Source organism: Eurytemora carolleeae, unplaced genomic scaffold, assembly GCF_000591075.1.
Source record: "Eurytemora carolleeae unplaced genomic scaffold, Eaff_2.0 scaffold17, whole genome shotgun sequence".
Taxonomy (NCBI): Eukaryota; Metazoa; Arthropoda; class Copepoda; order Calanoida; family Temoridae; genus Eurytemora; species Eurytemora carolleeae.
The window spans coordinates 313,087-330,408 of record NW_019396047.1 but is presented as its reverse complement, the minus strand read 5'-3'; the positions used below and the strand labels follow the sequence as shown (position 1 = coordinate 330,408).

At 33.0% G+C, this 17,322-nt stretch overlaps 2 protein-coding genes across 3 annotated transcripts in view; both read right to left on the bottom strand.

Moving 5' to 3' along the window:
- LOC111703385 (FMRFamide receptor) overlaps positions 1-5,028 on the bottom strand; it is a 35,274-nt gene extending 30,246 nt beyond the window's left edge. For both annotated transcript variants that reach the window (XM_023475314.1, XM_023475322.1), the window contains exons 1-2: positions 4,941-5,028; positions 642-697 (exon numbers count right to left, since the gene is read on the bottom strand). In XM_023475314.1, coding sequence (XP_023331082.1) covers positions 642-697; positions 4,941-5,008 — 124 coding nt within the window. In that variant the 5' untranslated portion in view covers positions 5,009-5,028. The remainder of the gene's footprint in view (positions 1-641; positions 698-4,940) is intronic.
- Positions 5,029-13,201: 8,173 nt separating this feature from the next.
- LOC111703278 (octapeptide-repeat protein T2-like) lies at positions 13,202-13,576 on the bottom strand. Its single transcript, XM_023475173.1, has one exon. The coding sequence runs from the start codon at positions 13,574-13,576 to the stop codon at positions 13,202-13,204; it is 375 nt and encodes a 124-aa protein (XP_023330941.1).
- Between the last annotated feature and the right edge of the window lie 3,746 nt (positions 13,577-17,322).

Genomic DNA, 17,322 nt, shown 5'->3' with positions numbered 1-17,322 from the left:
CAGAAATCCCAGTCTCAATGCATTAATGTATTCCCATACTATCTTCTATGACTCGAAATCCGCGAACTTTTTTGTTATGTGTTATATTGTACTAAGAAGAGATGCTAACAGAAAGAGCCACAATTAAAAGTTGAAATAAAAGATTGGATGCGAAGCGCCCTAAAAGCCTAGTCAGAGGCTTAGCCTAGTGTTTGATATTTCTGTTTGAATAAAATTCCTGTTTATGAAGATTCCTGTTTTTTAAAGGCTTATGCTTGTTAAAGATTTCTGTTTATTAAAGATTTTTGTTTCATAAAAAGTCCTGTTTGTCAAATATTCCTGCCTATAATATTTACAAATTTATTAAGGGATTAAAATCAAAATTTGATATTTTAAAAATTTTAACGAAGTCTTATTATCCTAGAAAATCCTTGAGTGACCAATGTATTTAATTTTTAAAGGGACCGTACGTAGTCTTGATTTCAAGCGACCCTTCACTTTATTAAAGAGAGCTAGGCATGTACGATTCCCAACGTTATCCTTTAAACCTCTGTCTGATCAAGATGTTTTTTTATTCTAACGTGATTTGCGTATATGCTGCAGAAAAAAGGAATTTTTCATAATTTAGCAATTTTTGGTTTAACTTTAAAAAAAATTCTCACCTAACAAATGCAGCATCAGAGATGTATTCTTTCCCTGGATTAACAAGCTCTCCATTCTGAAATTAAACACGCTTTAAGTTTAATCTATTCTAATATCCCATCTTCAATGTATGGACGAGAAAGTTTAGATCAGTTGAGGCAAATTTTTCTTTTCTCTTCTTTTTCTTTCTAATAAAGAAAATAAATTCAACCTAAAACCTAATCTTGGTGTTCATATGTTCGTATAGTTCATAGTTGCATTTGCAAAGTAAAGAATCAACATTTTTTGTCGTAGTATAAGTCAGCTAAAAAACGTAGCAAAAAAAAGTTCAGCGGAGGAACACGGTTAAGCGGTCAATAATGCACTTTCTGCAAAAAGAAGAAATTTGTCGGAAACTTTTTTTTTATTTCACAATAACCCTCGGTATTGAATTGGTTGCAGTTACATTAAAGAAACCCCCCAAACATTAAATTTCTGAAAAAGTCTTTCTTTAGAAAAATTAAACGTTAGTTTTTAAGTCTTTCATCCTTCCTGCAAGTTTGCATCATTCTCATCTTTAAATGTAGTGCTTGCATTGTCGGCATTCATTGAACACTAAAACAACATTTCAATGGAAACCAGAACACACAGCACTTTTATCCTTTTTTAATATCTCTCTTTCAAGTATGAAGACACAGCTAAATTAAATTCTTTAAAATTTAGAAGGATGTCTAAAATAAAAGCAAAGAATTTGTAGATTTTCTTCTTGATTAACTCTTCAGAATTGATCAAGATTGAAAAGAATAAAGATAAATATTGAATCCTTGCCACAAATTTAATTTTGGATTGGACCTGAGATCGTAGACCTTTGATATGTCAAACTATGAACTCGGTTAGATCACTAGTCTAAGTTTAAAATATCAAAGGTTTAAACCATCTGATTGCAAAGATATATTAATTAGAAAATTTGAGTTTATGGGAAACATCAGTTCCTTTGCGCTACAGCAAATTTTCTGTATTCCAGGACGCGTCTGCGTTTATCCATATTTATGCCTATTCCATGAATCTACACGATATACATGAGGCGACTTATCATCCGTCCCACTGCTATCATTGACTACAGTTTATTTACAAGTAAGCCTCTCTCCATGCTTACACGTATACCAGAGTTAGGGGATGACAAGGAGAGGGCGGGGGGCAGGGTTGTTCTTCCAATGACAAAAAACTGTAATCTACATAATAAAACAAGACATTCATATTTATGTTGCGTATAGCCGGCCAAACGGCTGGACCGAATGGACTGAAATTTTTGTGGACACTCATGGGTGGCCGGGGGTGTTATAGGCTAAAAAAAATTTTAAAATTTTTTGAACATGTTTTTATAAATAGTTTTTTTTTAATTTTCCATAAGCACCCGGCGGCCATTCAGCTAGTATCTAATATTTTCTACCTCGTTTTTATTTTAGCCACCTTGAGATTTTCTTACTACACATGAGAGACACATAGTGCCTATAGCTGTCATTCTATACAATATAACATTTAAAAACATTCTGTTTATTTAATATCGAACCCTAATAATAAAAATAATAACAACAATAATATTAATAATAATGATATTAAAAATTAAAATATAACACCCATAAATAATATCTATATAACATCTATAAATAATAGACATGTCTGTTTTGGTTTAGGTTTGTTTGATCTGCAAATAAACTTCAAAAGTGATAAAACGATCAGGCCAAATATTTTTGCAGAACTAGGATAGACTCCAGGGAAGGCAAATGGATTTTTTTAATCTGCAAAAAAAAGGAAATTTGCAAATTTGTCATTGTTTTTTTAAACTAAAGTGCCAGTGGAATTAAAAAAGAATCCAATTTTGAAAGAACAAAAACATTTGTAAAAAAAACCATGGGTTTCCTCAAAACTGTTAGTCAATTTGGTCCAGCCGTTTGGACAGCTATACCTACGCGACGGAAAAAAAGACTAACAGATGTCTAAGATCGATTATTTTAATATAATAAGAAGAGCAAAAAATTCAGAACTTTTGTTTTCTGATTCTTAATGGTCAATGGTCATAACGTGCAGGGATAACATGCAGGGATAACATGCAGGGATAACTTTAATTAAGGTATCAAGGATGTATTTTAACTCAAATTTAAAAGTACCCACATTGGATCGCGAGATTAAGTGTTCAAGATTATCAATGTCTCTTATTTGGCAACCCTTTTTTATTTTATTTTTAGATCAAAAAACGTCACTGGATGATTTTTGTGAAAAAAATACTAAATATTTAAAAAAGAAAATGAATAATTTCACGTAGACATATTCCGAAGTATTTTGCAATGAATTCTATCTATGCCCTAAATATTTAAACAATAGTGCCGTGATTTCTAAGATTTAAATGTTTAAAAAGCACCTGTGAAAGCCATTAAAAAGTTTTAAATTGAAGAATCGCTAAGCAGCATTTTCTCAAATTATTTTACAATAAAACCACTAGTTTTAAAGTTTGCCCTTTTAATATTTGGTTCAGTCGCTGAACCCAAAACTAAAAGTTTCGTCCTCATGAAGGTCGTCTTAGATCTTTGAAATTATTTGCGGCATTCACCGTCAATCTTTTTTTACATCATTACATGGAAATAATAATCACACGATTCTGCTGATCCTGCCGAAATATGATCTGCCTTTATGCACTGTCAATATTACTGCAGAGATATTGAGAGTTTTGTTCAGATTTCAATTTATTTAATAACACCAAATTATCGAAATCTTAACAAAATTTTAATATCTTTGGTGATATTGAAACCACAAAAAGGGCAGACTACATTTAGGAAATGCCAGAACTAGGAATATTTTGTGATTACTAATATTAACTTTAAAATTTACTTCTTTACAAATAAATGCCGCAAATAATTTTAAAGATCAAAGACGACCTTGAAGTCGTCCACATTTTGGAAATGCCAGAACTACGAATATTTTGTGATTACTAATATTAACTTTAAAATTTACTTCTTTACAAATAAATGCCGCAAATAATTTAATTAAAAGATCAAAGACGACCTTGAAGTCGTCTTGCTTCTGTCATGTTTCGTGGAACACCCTAGTTCCTCGACCTCTCAAAAGTATTCTGAAACCTTTACTTCACTATATATTTATAATGATTGACCAAATAAATGATTTGATTTGTGTCAGCGCTTTGAGTTTTCCTTGAGTCTAATATAAAACTAATAAACATCATAATTGGGAATTTTGGGACAATGTAGAATGTCTACCAGAGAAAAGTATTATTTATAACTCTAAGGGGGGGGGCAAAGAGGTAAGTGCCCCCCTATCTTTAAAAGGGGGGGGGGTCAAGGACATAATTTAAGGCAAACGGACAGAGTAGAGGAAAATTAAAGAAGTTAAAAAAAAGCAGAAAGGTAAAGAAAAAACGAAATATTATATTTTTTCATTAACAACATTCTATTAGCTGATTTAGTTTCCTAAATAAATTGTGTTACAACCTTGCAAAGTTCATCAATGTAATTTTTCTATCTATTTCAGATTCCTGATCGAAACATTATAAATCCTTTTGTACTTACAAGTAGAAAAGATAAACAATAACATAGAAATCAAAACATATTTAAAAGCAAGATTCCAAATCTTATTTACGCATCTTTAGGGGGAAAATGGAGATTTACAGTTTTAGTTTTTATAATTTTTTGAAAAAGTATTTCTGCAGATTTTATTTGAAATATAACATTTAGATAATTGTTTTGGACCTTGATTTTTAAAATCTATTAAACCTGGTTGTAGTGCCCTTTGTAACCTCGTATAACTATTCAAGTTTTAGTTAGACAGAGCTGGGAACTTTTGAATGGTGGATATCGGGATTAATGCTTGATCCACTCTTTTTCTTAATCTCGAGATTAAATAATGCTTGTTCTCCTCTTGTTATTCATCTCTAGATTAATTAACCGATCAGGATTAAGGATATTCCATTCTAAAGTTTTCAGCTCAGGAAAAGCTTTGGTCGCTCTCGGAATAAACGGGAATAGGTATTCCCCCCCCCCTTTTCATTACTTTGGGTAGGTAGGTATGTACTATTACAATTATATATAAATAACTTGGGAACCCAGCGTTGCCCAGGATACTAATAGTGACTCCCTCCGTTTACCCGCACTTGGTCGATTTTACCGGGAAATTAAAATTTCGCTTTAAAAGTCAACCCACTCTAAATAAAATCTCAAAAGTTTTTCAGATTTACCAAATAAAAATGTGAGGCCAATTGGTTCCTGAGTTATGATCGGACAAACAAACAGACAGACAAACAGAGATTACAACTTATATGTATAGATTACCTCTCCATTGCTCTAGGTAGATAGGTACTAATGCAGGTAGAAACGGTTTCATCTGCACTTGTATTCATTTCTCTCTGAAATTATAGAATTGTTATTAAGAAGTCAATATTATGAGAGATATTGTCGCTACACTAGGTTTAAAGGTGTTTACTGATTTTGTTTTTCTGGAGTAGAAATGCGCAAGTCATTTTGCAGAGAAACCACAATTAAAAATAATCAGTTTCCAAAATTCTGAATATTAATATTTAATTCATTTTTCATCAGAAAAAGCTTTTAAGGGAACTGTTGTGAATAGGACATTGCCATCTTCGCATTGTCGGTAACTTGAAATTACGCTTGCAGTCCCTTTAAGCAATTTTCAGAATATGCAGCTAGTCAAAGATACTATTTTAAATTGATCAAAAAATGATTTTAATAATAAGGTTAGGACAGGCTAAAGTATGGGGGTGGGAGCCCTGCAGCCACATAAATGCGAACGAGCTGAAGGGCCCGGCGTTGCCCGTGGAATTTTTTTAAATATGTAAAAAAAATTCGATTTAGCCTATAACACCCCCCGGGCACCCATGAGTGTCCACACAAAATGTCAGCCCAATCGGTGTCGCCGTTTGGCCGGCTATTCGCAACATCTATATAAACGAATGTCTTGTTTTATTATATAGATTACATTGTCAAGGTTGCACACATGTTTTTAGTTTTATCACAAATTATTATCACAAATTTTCGGGGTGATAAATATTTTTTACTTACGAACATATACAATTGACGCCAATCTAATTTTCATCTGGAAAAAGAGAACGGAAAATAACAATTTGATTTTTAATTTTAAACGTGTTATATTTGAATATTTTCATATTTGCATATCGATATATATCAAATTATCTTTTCGTCAGCGTCTTCTTATCTCAAAATATTTGTCTACAAAATAGTTCCAAATATACTCTACTCCAGGAATCATTTAAACCAACTGTGCCGATGGCGAAGATGTCGGGTAAATAAATCTGAACTTTCGATGTACGACATCGGCAAATCGGAGACTTAAAGGATAACGTCTGAAAAATAACATCAGCAAATATATTCTAATTTTTTCAATGCAATTTTCGAATGCATCAAAAATTCAACTTTATTTAGACATCAGAGGCAATTATTTTCTTTGGTAGAAGATGCATTTGATCATAAAGCCAATTGTTATTAAAAATGTTTTTTAAATTCATCTTTTATTATTATATTCATTTATTATTCTGTTATTTTTGTTGTTGAACATGTATGTTTGAATCAGGGGGGTTGATAGTTTCCTACTTGTGTGCTCAGTTAGCTGTACACATAGAGAATAGAATATATATCAGAGAGGAATTTAAAGAATCTCTCGGTATGAACTTTTTCAGTCCCTTTCAGCCTGAAAGGGAGTTCAAAGTGTACAAATCATGTAAATGTTCACAAATTATATGCAGTAGAGTACATTAATACAGTATGTTCCCTAGACTATTCATTTCAATTTCGAATTTTTTAAAGCTGTTAAATAAACTTTTTAATGAATTAGGTGAATAAAAAACATCATTTGATTTATAGTTAAAACGGAAAATCATCGTTTGTAAAGTGAAAGGCATAGAGTCTATGTGAAATGATAATTGGTCAATTATTTGGTTTTCTTTTAACATTAATTTTAGATTTTCTATAAAATGATATTCCAGTGCCTAAAAGGTTTTATAGCATAAATATGTGAAGTACACCTGCAGTATGGAAACTGTACATCAAAATGGCCGTTTTACACTTTTTTCTAGTAAATTCCCCTCTAATATATATTCTATTCTCTTTGACTGTACACTTACAAATGTTTACTAATACTGATATAGTATAGGTTAGGCCAGAATCTCCTTATAATAAACAAATATTATGCAGTACGCTCTCGGTATAGTTTATGGCCAAAGATAATATATATATAGAAATGCAGGCAGGTAGAAACCTCCTTCCTAAATTGCTTGTAGCAGACAACTAATTTTTGTCCCTCTGAGATAAAGTGCAAGGAGAGACATCTATAGCAAATTGATTACTTTCTATATTCCTTTCTCCCCTTGCTGCCATCTGTAGGAAATACGCATTTGTGTTATATAAACATACAGTACGCGTATTGCATCCTGTATAGTTCAAGTGTTGCTATCTGGACCTGTTTGACCAATAGAATTAAATTTCAAGGTAACACAAACATACAGTACGCGTTTTGATTATGTTATGCAGTCAGAGAGAAAAAGATTTAAATGTTTTAGACAAGGTGAACTTTGAAGACACCTTTTTCTAAAAATGTAGATGGCTTTCAGGCTCAAATTTTGATTTTTAACAGTCCAAGGAACATAAAATACAGAAATTTTGCAGTGTAGTGGATTTTTTTTATATTTTAATCCTGAATTAAGTTTTTAAAAGCCATTGCCTCGGCAAATTTAAATATTTAAATATTTCTTCGCAAAAGTTGTGAAATCGGCTTTCTTTTGTTAAATTGCATATGATAAATTCGCACCCTGATCTCTAATCGTTCTCCTTAAATCTATTTAATTGAAATGTTTTGTTATTATCATTGAAATTAGGTGGAAAAAATAATCAAAACAGCCAAGAGCTATTTTCCACTTAATTGCTTTATACTTGTACTGTTAATATAATCATCAATTTGTAATTGTAAACTCGTTCTGTAAACAGATATATGTATTTTAGCAATAAACTTTATCTTATCTATCTTATCTAAGGCTTTCCAAAGAGTTGTAAGAAGTCAAAATCCAATGACCGGAGGTAGGTCTAAATATAGATTTAGTCGGGTAAAGGTAAGATAAGGCATTCAGGCAATATGCCTGAAGACTCAGGCAGAAGGTATAAAATCCCCACTTTGAGCCAAAAGTGATGGGCATGTGTTAGTTAGAAATCTCAAAAAGTTTGAAGAGCCTCAGACAATACTTTTATAGTATCCAAAAATGTCAGGGGGAGGGTGGTAACCTAAACCCCCCCCCCACAGCCAGAATTGGGCTAACTTTATTGCATAATAACAAAGAAAAGATTAACAGTTCCTTCCTGCATTTGTTTGCAGAATTTTCAATGAATTTGGAAAGTTTAAAAAACAGAGGTTTAAAGGGACTGTTTACTTATTTGGGTAATTACATGGTAAATTTGAATTATTTCAAAAAATTTAACTAAGGCTATCAAAGGGGATATGGACTGGGGCTGGCTCATTTCTTTTTTATATACCAATCAAATTGAAGTTTTGAGCGCAACCAAACCTAGGATGATCATTTTAGGAAAGTAATGGAGTTTTTTTGAGTTTTTGGGGTTAAGGGGGTGATGAGCCAGTTGTGAGCCATGAAGAGCCAGGAGCAACCAACCATAGTAGTGTTGAATGGGTTGCATTGTTCGACCGGATCCTGTCTGCTATTAGGACTTTGTCTTAGATTCGATGTACTTTTTAGTCATAATTTTTATTGCGTTAATTTACGTATGCCATTCAGTACAACTTGCACATTTAAACTTTGTCTAGTCAAATTCCTACCTCAGTTTTATTTGCATTGATTAATTTGTTTCATTAAGCACAATATGCAGTATACATTGTTGATACTATAGTACGCATTTAGTGTTATCACGCATAAACAAAGTGATAAATTAGCAACAATCCAGAGGATAAAATGCCATGCGTACGACAGAGATGGTGCTGTTTGCACTTTTTCTCAAGACCTCAAAATTTATACCTGCCTGCATATCTATATAAATATTATCTTTGTTTATGGCCTAAACAATTAGTAAAGGATTAGCGTACACCATCACTCTATAAACTATAACCTCGTTGGTTTGAATGCTCGGTAAGACTGGTTTAATTCTTACAATATAATTTGCTTAAACTATTTTCAAAGAATTTGCCCTGATTGAGACAAATTGTCGAAAACTGCCAATTTATAAATATTGATTAGGAAACTTTCAACACTTTTATTTGTTTTTAACTATTTGTAATCAAAGGAAAGGAATTTAGCTGAGAAGTTTAGAGTTGGAAAAGATTCATTTAATTACTTTCCATCGGTATTGGATAATTTTCGATAAAAGTTAATTTTAGTCGTTTCACCATTTCAACTGTAAGTGTTGGTATATATCCAATTTACAAACTCCATTTATTTTTATGGCCGTTCAAAACTAACCTTGTGAACTACATAGTAGTTCATAGTTATGCTACATTACTGGTACGATTTTGGGTCCTCATAGCTACTCTAGTATGAGAAAAGCTAATTTATCTGCTGATAACTGACATTAGAAATCTAAAATATATTTTTCTTCTCAATAGCTTTTTATTAAGAGGAGTTATGGTTGAAAATAAATAAGATTTCAATATTACGCGCAGTTTACTTTAGTTTGATTTGAACAACGACTAGATCCATCATAATTAGACCTTACCTTAACCCAATGGGACACTATAGAATTATATGGTTTGTTTATAATTCACTGTGACGTCTTATATAATCACGGGCAGCCGTAGTACATTTGAATTTCCGAGCCTGGTCAACCTCTCCGATCCAAGTTTGTACTGTATTGCCAGGACATTGGGTTAATAAAGCAGACATTCAATAGGACTAGCCGGTGCAACAAGGTTGACGCGGTCTGACTTTAGGTTGAATTTACTTTTACTGAAGGGTCAGAGGTGCGTGTAATAACACAAAAACTTATTTCATTGTGAATTGAAGTTGCTTGGCACGGCCCTTACTGTAAACCCAGTTTACAATCTTTTTTATTGTTTACAATAAAACTATAGTTCTCTCAATGATTGGCTCTATAAAGCTGACTAAGGGGCACAAAGATAAATATTGGTCTCATTTTATAGAACTACCGAACAGAGATAATAATAGAAGGGAAATAAGACAATCCCTCGGTATGAATTATATCAGTCCCTTTGAGTCTGAAGATGATTTTAAAGTGTTACTTTTCATGTGAATTTCCACAAGTATACGCAGTACATCACAATAATACAGTAATATCCCTGGACTTATCCGTTATACATAATTTCTTCTTTTTACAAAGTTTATGCTGAAATGAACTCGGGAACGCATGACAGGTTATCAGAGAATTGATTTAGAGAAAATTTAATAATTTTCAAGACAATTTATTTCTATATAAAGATGCTCCAAGGACCAATAGATCAAAAAGCACCAATGTGTGAAGTACATCGGGGTGTATGTAAACAAAATGCCGTTATTGCACTTTGTTCGACTTAATTCCGTTATATTCCTGTCTATTCTCTTTGACCTGTTTTCTAAACTGTGAACAGAATAAAATACAGTTATTTTCAAAATGTGAAAAGCATACAGATTACAGACTAAGAGAATAGAATACAGAATAGTTTTATTTTCAAGGAAAATAAATGTTGAAAAATCAGAAAACATCAGTGCTACAGTCGTGTATTGGGACTGCACTATTTGTACTCGGTGTACTGTAAATGCATTAGTTTCTGTACCTGCAGTACTGTATCTCTATTATATTGCTACAGTCGCTGAACTCTGTTTATAATGGGACTGCACTATTTGTACTGGGTGTACTGTATATGCATTAGTTCCTGTACCTGCAGAACTGTATATCTCTATTATATTGCTACAGTCGCTGAACTCTGTTTATTATGGGACTGCACTATTTGTACTCGGTGTACTGTATATGCATTACTTTTTGTACTCGTTTGTACTGTATATGCAATAGTTCCTGTACCCGCAGTACTGTATCTCTATTATATTGCTACAGTCGCTGAACTCTGTTTATTATGGGACTGCACTATTTGTACTCGGTGTACTGTAAGTACATTAGTTACTGTACCCGCAGTAACGTATCTCTATTATATTGCCACAGTCGCTGAACTCTGTCTATTATGGGACTGCACTATTTGTACTCGGTGTACTGTATATACATTAGTTCTTGTACCCGCAGTACTGTATCTCTATTATATTGTTACAGTCGCTGAACTCTGTTTATTATAGGACTGCACTATTTGTATTCGGTGTACTGTATATGCATTACTTCCTGTACCTGCAGTACTGTATCTCTATTATATTGTTACAGTCGCTGAACTCTGTTTATTATGGGACTGCACTATTTTTACTCGGTGTACTGTAAATGCATTACTTCCTGTACCTGCAGTACTGTATCTCTATTATATTCTTACAGTCGCTGAACTCTGTTTATTATGGTACTGCACTATTTGTACTCGGTGTACTGTATATGCATTAGTTCCTGTACCCGCAGTACTGTATCTCTATTATATTGCTATACTCGCTGAACTCTGTTTATTATGGGACTGCACTATTTGTACTCGGTGTACTGTATATGCATTAGTTTCTGTACCTGCAGTACTGTATCTCTATTATATTGATACAGTCGCTGAACTCTGTTTATTATGGGACTGCACTATTTGTACTCGGTGTACTGTATATGCATTACTTTTTGTACTCGTTTGTACTGTATATGTAATAGTTCCTGTACCCGCAGTACTGTATCTCTATTATATTGCTATAGTCTCTGAACTCTGTTTATTATGGGACTGCACTATTTGTACTCGGTGTACTGTATATGCATTAGTTCCTGTACCTGCAGTATTATATCTCTATTATATTGCTACAGTCGCTGAACTCTGTTTATTATGGGACTACGCTTTTTATACTCGGTGTACTGTATATGCAATAGTTCCTGTACCTGCAGTACTGTATCTCTACTCACATTTCTGTATTTGATTGACATACTACGTGAAACTAATTACTAAAAAACACATTCTTTCTGTATTGGAATATTTGAATTCATTTTGTGAGCTCTAATTCAAATTCCATCAAAAAAGATTTTATCTATTCTAATTTTCAACAACAAAAAAGTATTAAATAATAATTACAAAAAAATCTCCATTTAATGGGTGAAAATGGGGTCTAAATCTAAGGCTCTCTGAATTTTAAGCAAGACCTCCAGTTTTCCGTGATGTGGTTTTCCTTGACAAAAAAAAATGTTTATTAACGAACAAGGGAATTGAGTCTTTGTCACAAACTCAAATTTGTTAATCCCTATTTCACAGCAACCTAATAATTTAAACCTATATTTCAAACTTAGATAAATTAAGCCAACAGAATTCATAGTTTGAAATATCTAAGGTCTACGGCATTGGGTTGAACAGATATAGGAATTAGAAAATCCGAGTTTGTGGCTAAAACTCAATTGTTTAAATTGAAGATTCCAGTATATCAGAAGGATTCCTACCCTCTATATTCTCAGGCCTAAGAAGAATCTTAGGCAGCTGGAATCTTGTCAACCCTCTTCTCAGAATGAATGAAGCGTGGATGGATGAATGTGCTGCCAGATTACAACCCCTGGTAGATCAATATAAAAACCCAGACAACACCAGACTTTCGCAATAGGAAAAATTCCGAGATTTGATCGTAACAACCCGATCATGTCCTGGGGACAAAAAAATCTCTTTTAAGATTAGGTACAGTGTGATAGAAGAGAAGGTTCTTATGAGTAAATACTTCGCAGGTTATTTATAGACACTTAAATGTAAAACAAATCTTTAATGTTTAAAAAACAAAGCTTTAATGTTTAAAAACAAATCTTTAATGTTTTAAAAACAAATCTTTAATGTTTTAAAAACAAATACAAAAATGATGCCAAACACCATTAACAACAATTAATATCACAAAAACTTTTTCAATATCGTGAATTTTAAAATTTCAATATTTTCATGTTTCATAATGCAATTTTCAACCTTCTATTTATTTTTGTGATAACTCTGATGACCCCATGAAAAGGTAAAATTGTATGTTCGCCTCAAAACAATTTAGATTTCTTAAATTCTAGAAATCGGCCACAACAAAAAAAATCTAAAATCACCCAAATTTTTCATTTTTATTTTTCAAAATGTTGATAGATCATCAAAACAAAACTAAGATTATTATCGGAAAGAAGAGAGAGCTGCTTTATATCCTTCAATCTTAACGTTATATGACTGGGGATAGATCTGCGGAATCAAATCTAATATTTAATTGTTTCTAAAAGTTTTCTGGATTTGAATTGATTTTTTTTCGCTGAAAACTATTCCTTTCTGACATTCGTATTACTTGTTTTTTTTCTTTTTCATAAATCTTAAAAATTAAAATCTTAAAATTAAACATCTCCCCGGCTCCCTGGGTTCCCCCGTCCATCCCGGATTTTCTCTCGGAACTGAGAAACTTGTGAACCCCAGATTTCTCTCCTAGCATACTTCTCTCTCTTCTTCTCCCGGACTATCTCCAATCCTCGCATTCTCTCTCTCTCCCTTCCTCGCATTCTCTCTCTTTCCCTTCCTCGCATTTTCTCTCTGTTCCTTCCTCACATTCTCTCTCTTTCCCTTCCTCCTTTTCTCTCTCTTTTCCTTCCTCGCATTCTCTCCCTTCCTCGCATTCTCTCTCTCTCCCTTCCTCGCATTCTCTCTCTTTTCCTTCCTCGCATTCTCTCTCTCTCTCCCTTCCTTGCATTCTCTCTCTCTCCCTTACGCGCATTCTCTCTCTCTCCCTTCCTCGCATTCTCTCTCTCTCCCTTCCTCGCATTCTCTCTCTCTCCCTTCCTCGCATTCTCTCTCTCTCCCTTCCTCGCATTCTCTCTCTCTCCCTTCCTCGCATATTCTCTCTCTTTCCCTTCCTCGCATTCTCTCTCTTTTCCTTCCTCGCATTCTCTCACTTTCCCTTCCTTGCATTCTCTCTCTCTTCCTTACTCGCATACTCCTTCTCTTCCTTCCTCGCATTCTAAATCTAAGAAATGGTTTTGAAAATAGCAGAAATTATGTCCCTGTCATTATTTTTAATTTGATTTTTTAATATTCGATTTAAAAAAAAGGAAGAGCTTAATATCTTTTACATATGATTTTGTATTTGCGTACTAAGCTTTTTTGTCGATGAGTAAAGAAGAATGCGTCATAAAACTACTTTTCGGAGCTTTCAGGTGCTTTCCTCCTTCCTGGCGTAGAGACACCTATACGTAGAAGGAGCTTTCTATATCCTTCTATATGTTCTCATGCCAAATATAGATATCTACACCTATGCAAAGTCGGCACCTCACAAAAATATTTTTGAAGCAAATTAATTAAAATATATTTTATCAAATATTGAATCAAGATTTAGGAATTTAAACTAAATTTAATAAAAATGTTGTGAAAATGTCAATTTATTAATCGTTCAAATATGAATTGAATTGAAATCGCTCTAAACCATATATGACCTGAGTAATAAGATAAAGGTGAGGGGGGGGGGTCCGACGGTTGACCGGTGTGCTTGAAGCAGCTAGTCCTGCAGTTTAGTCTTATACTTATGTTCGATATAGTGGAAGAGTGTTATTTCTGGGTCACTATTGCAGTCATAGCTTTCATCTCATTCATTTCTAGGTATAAATACAGACTAGTAGGAGAATAGATGGATATATCCTAGTAGGTAGAATAGAAGGAGAATAGGTGGAAATATCTAGGTATAAATACAGACTAGTCGGTGGATAGATGGATATATCCTAGTAGGTAGAATAGTAGGATAATAGGTGGATATATCTAGGTATATATACAGACTAGTAGGAGAATAGGTGGATATATCCTAGTAGGTAGAATAGTAGGAGAATAGGTGGATATATCCTAGTAGGTAGACTAGTAGGATAATAGGTGGATATATCCTAGTAGGTAGAATAGTAGGAGAATAGGTGGATATATCCTAGTAGGTAGAATAGTAGGAGAATAGGTGGAAATATCTAGGTATATACACAGACTAGTAGGAGAATAGGTGGATATATCCTAGTAGGTAGAATAGTTGGAGAATAGGTGGAAATATCTAGGTATATATACAGACTAGTAGGAGAATAGGTGGATATATCCTAGTAGGTAGAATAGTAGGATAATAGGTGGATATATCTAGGTATATATACAGACTAGTAGGAGAATAGGTGGATATATCTAGGTAGGTTGAATAGCAGGAGAACAGGTGGATATATCTAGGTAGGTTGAACAGCAGGAGAACAGTTGGATATATCTAGGTAGGTAGATAGGTAGGTTTATCCTAGTAAGCAACCTAATTGGAGAAAAAAATAGATTTCCTTTAAGTAGGCAGAATATTATTCCAATGAATCACAAAGTTTGATAATTTTTCTAATTGTAGATCTTGGACGTGTTTTATAAATACTGGCTGAATGCTTCATTAAAAATAAGTTCCAGCTTTCAGTGTCACTCAATCTAAATTAACAAAATTAAATGTATTTTTCAGACAAAAAATCTAATAAAAACATTTTTCTCATTTACTCCAAATTTTTTTTAATGAATGAGCGGTAAAATTAAGATTTCTACGTGAGAATGTACAAAACATTGTAGTTCATCACAGCTTAAGAAACATAGGATAGAAAAATATTGGGATATGTTTAGTAGTTTATCTATAAAAGGATATTAAATATGAGCGGTAGGAAAGATAAGAAGGATTGGGAGGCTAGCCGGACGGGAAAGGATAGGAAGGATATGAAATATGAAAGATAGGTAGGATAGGAATCATAAAAAGTATAAGAAGGATTACGTGATGGATAAGATGAAAGGTAGGAGGATAAGAATAAAAGGAATTATAAAGCAGGTTTTTGGAGGGCTAGGATGAAAGGTAGGAAGGATTGAAATAAAAAGAATTATAAAGGGAAAGGATAGTAAGGATATGAAATATGAAAGGTATGAAGGATTGGAATAAAAGGAATTATAAAAAAGGATTTCGTGAGGGATAGAGGATAGAAAGGATAGCACGGATAGGAATAAAAGGAATTATATAAAAGGATTGTAAGGGATAGAGGATGGAAAGGATAGCACGGATAGGAATAAAAGGGATTATAAAAAAGGATGGTAAGGGATAGGATGGAGAGGATAGCACGGATAGGAATGAAAGGGATTATAAAAAAGGATTGTAAGGGATATAGGATGGAAAGGATATCACGGATAGGAATAAAAGGGATTTTAAAAAAGGATTGTAAGGGATAGGATGGAAAGGATAGCACGGATAGGAATAAAAGGGAATATAAAAAAAGGATTCCGTGAGGGTTAGGATGAAAGTTAGGAAGGATAGGAATAAAAGAAATTATAAAAAAGGATTGCGTGAGGGATAGGATGAAAGGTAGGAAGGATAGGAATAAAAGGAAGTACAAAGAAGGATTGCTAGAGGGTTAGGATGAAAGGCAGGAAGAATAGGAATAAAAAGGATTATAAAAAAGGATTGCGTGAGGGATAGAATGAAAGGTAGAAAGGATAGGAATAAAAGGAATTATTAAAAAGGATTGCGTGAGGGATAGGATGAAAGGTAGGAAAGATAGGAATAAAAGGAATTATAAAGAAGGATTGCTAGAGGGTTAGGATGAAAGGCAGGAAGAATAGGAATAAAAAGGATTACAAAGAAGGATTGCGTGAGGTATAGGATGAAAGGCAGGAAGAATAGGAATAAAAAGGATTATAAAAAAGGATTGCGTGAGGGATAGAGGATAGAAAGGATAGCATGGGATATAAGGAAAGAAAGAAAGGAAAGAAAATTATGAAGGAAAAGTAAAAATGCAAATATTTTATAGTTTATATTGTTAATTTATTAATTTTACTTTTCATGGCGTCTGTCTAAGTTAATTTTACTGCTATGAAATTCAACCTGAGCTTAGAACTGCTGTGTTGGATAACCTTGATTTCAATCGCTTGGGCATTTTTGAATTTTACTCAGAATCTGCATGATCTCTTGATTTTTATATTCGCAGTTTATCTTTTCTCTCATTGGTTGAAATTAAATTTCCCTGACTCCTGATTGGTTTTTCGTTTTCTACAGATTTACGACATTCTTCATGGAATCTCGAAAAATCTGTAGATTAACAAAAGATCAATGCTTGATCTCTGTATTCATGATTAAAGAACTCCCATCTCTNCTTTTCCCAATTTCAAATCTAAAAAATACAATTTCTATTTCAGTTTCTTGTTTGGGCAGAATCAAGGAACAGACCACTACACCGTCCATTAGGAATAATTATTCTTAACAATTTATTTTTTAAAAAATTTAATTTTCCGCAATAGAATTATTCTTTGATGGACCAATTTTATTATTTAGCATATTGCCCATCTAATTTACAATTTAAATTCACTTCCTAAAATTTTTTATATTTGATTTGTAAAAAATTCATTCACAATTTCTAGAGTTTTCCTTCAATAAGTTTGTATGTTTTTAGCTCCGATTTAAATGGAAAGAGGAGAAGTTAAATGAATTTTTACTCATACACATTCTTTAATTTTCTAATCTCCATATATCTTTGCAAACTGTTATTGTAGTAGACCTTAAATATGTATTTTGCTACAGTTCAAGTTTATCACCATCAGGTTGCAAAGATATAAGGA

Excerpts from the sequence above, each read along its gene's own strand:
- LOC111703278 (XM_023475173.1), bottom strand. The coding sequence starts at position 13,576 with ATGCGAGGAAGGGAGAGAGAGAGAATGCGAGGAAGGGAGAGAGAGAGA.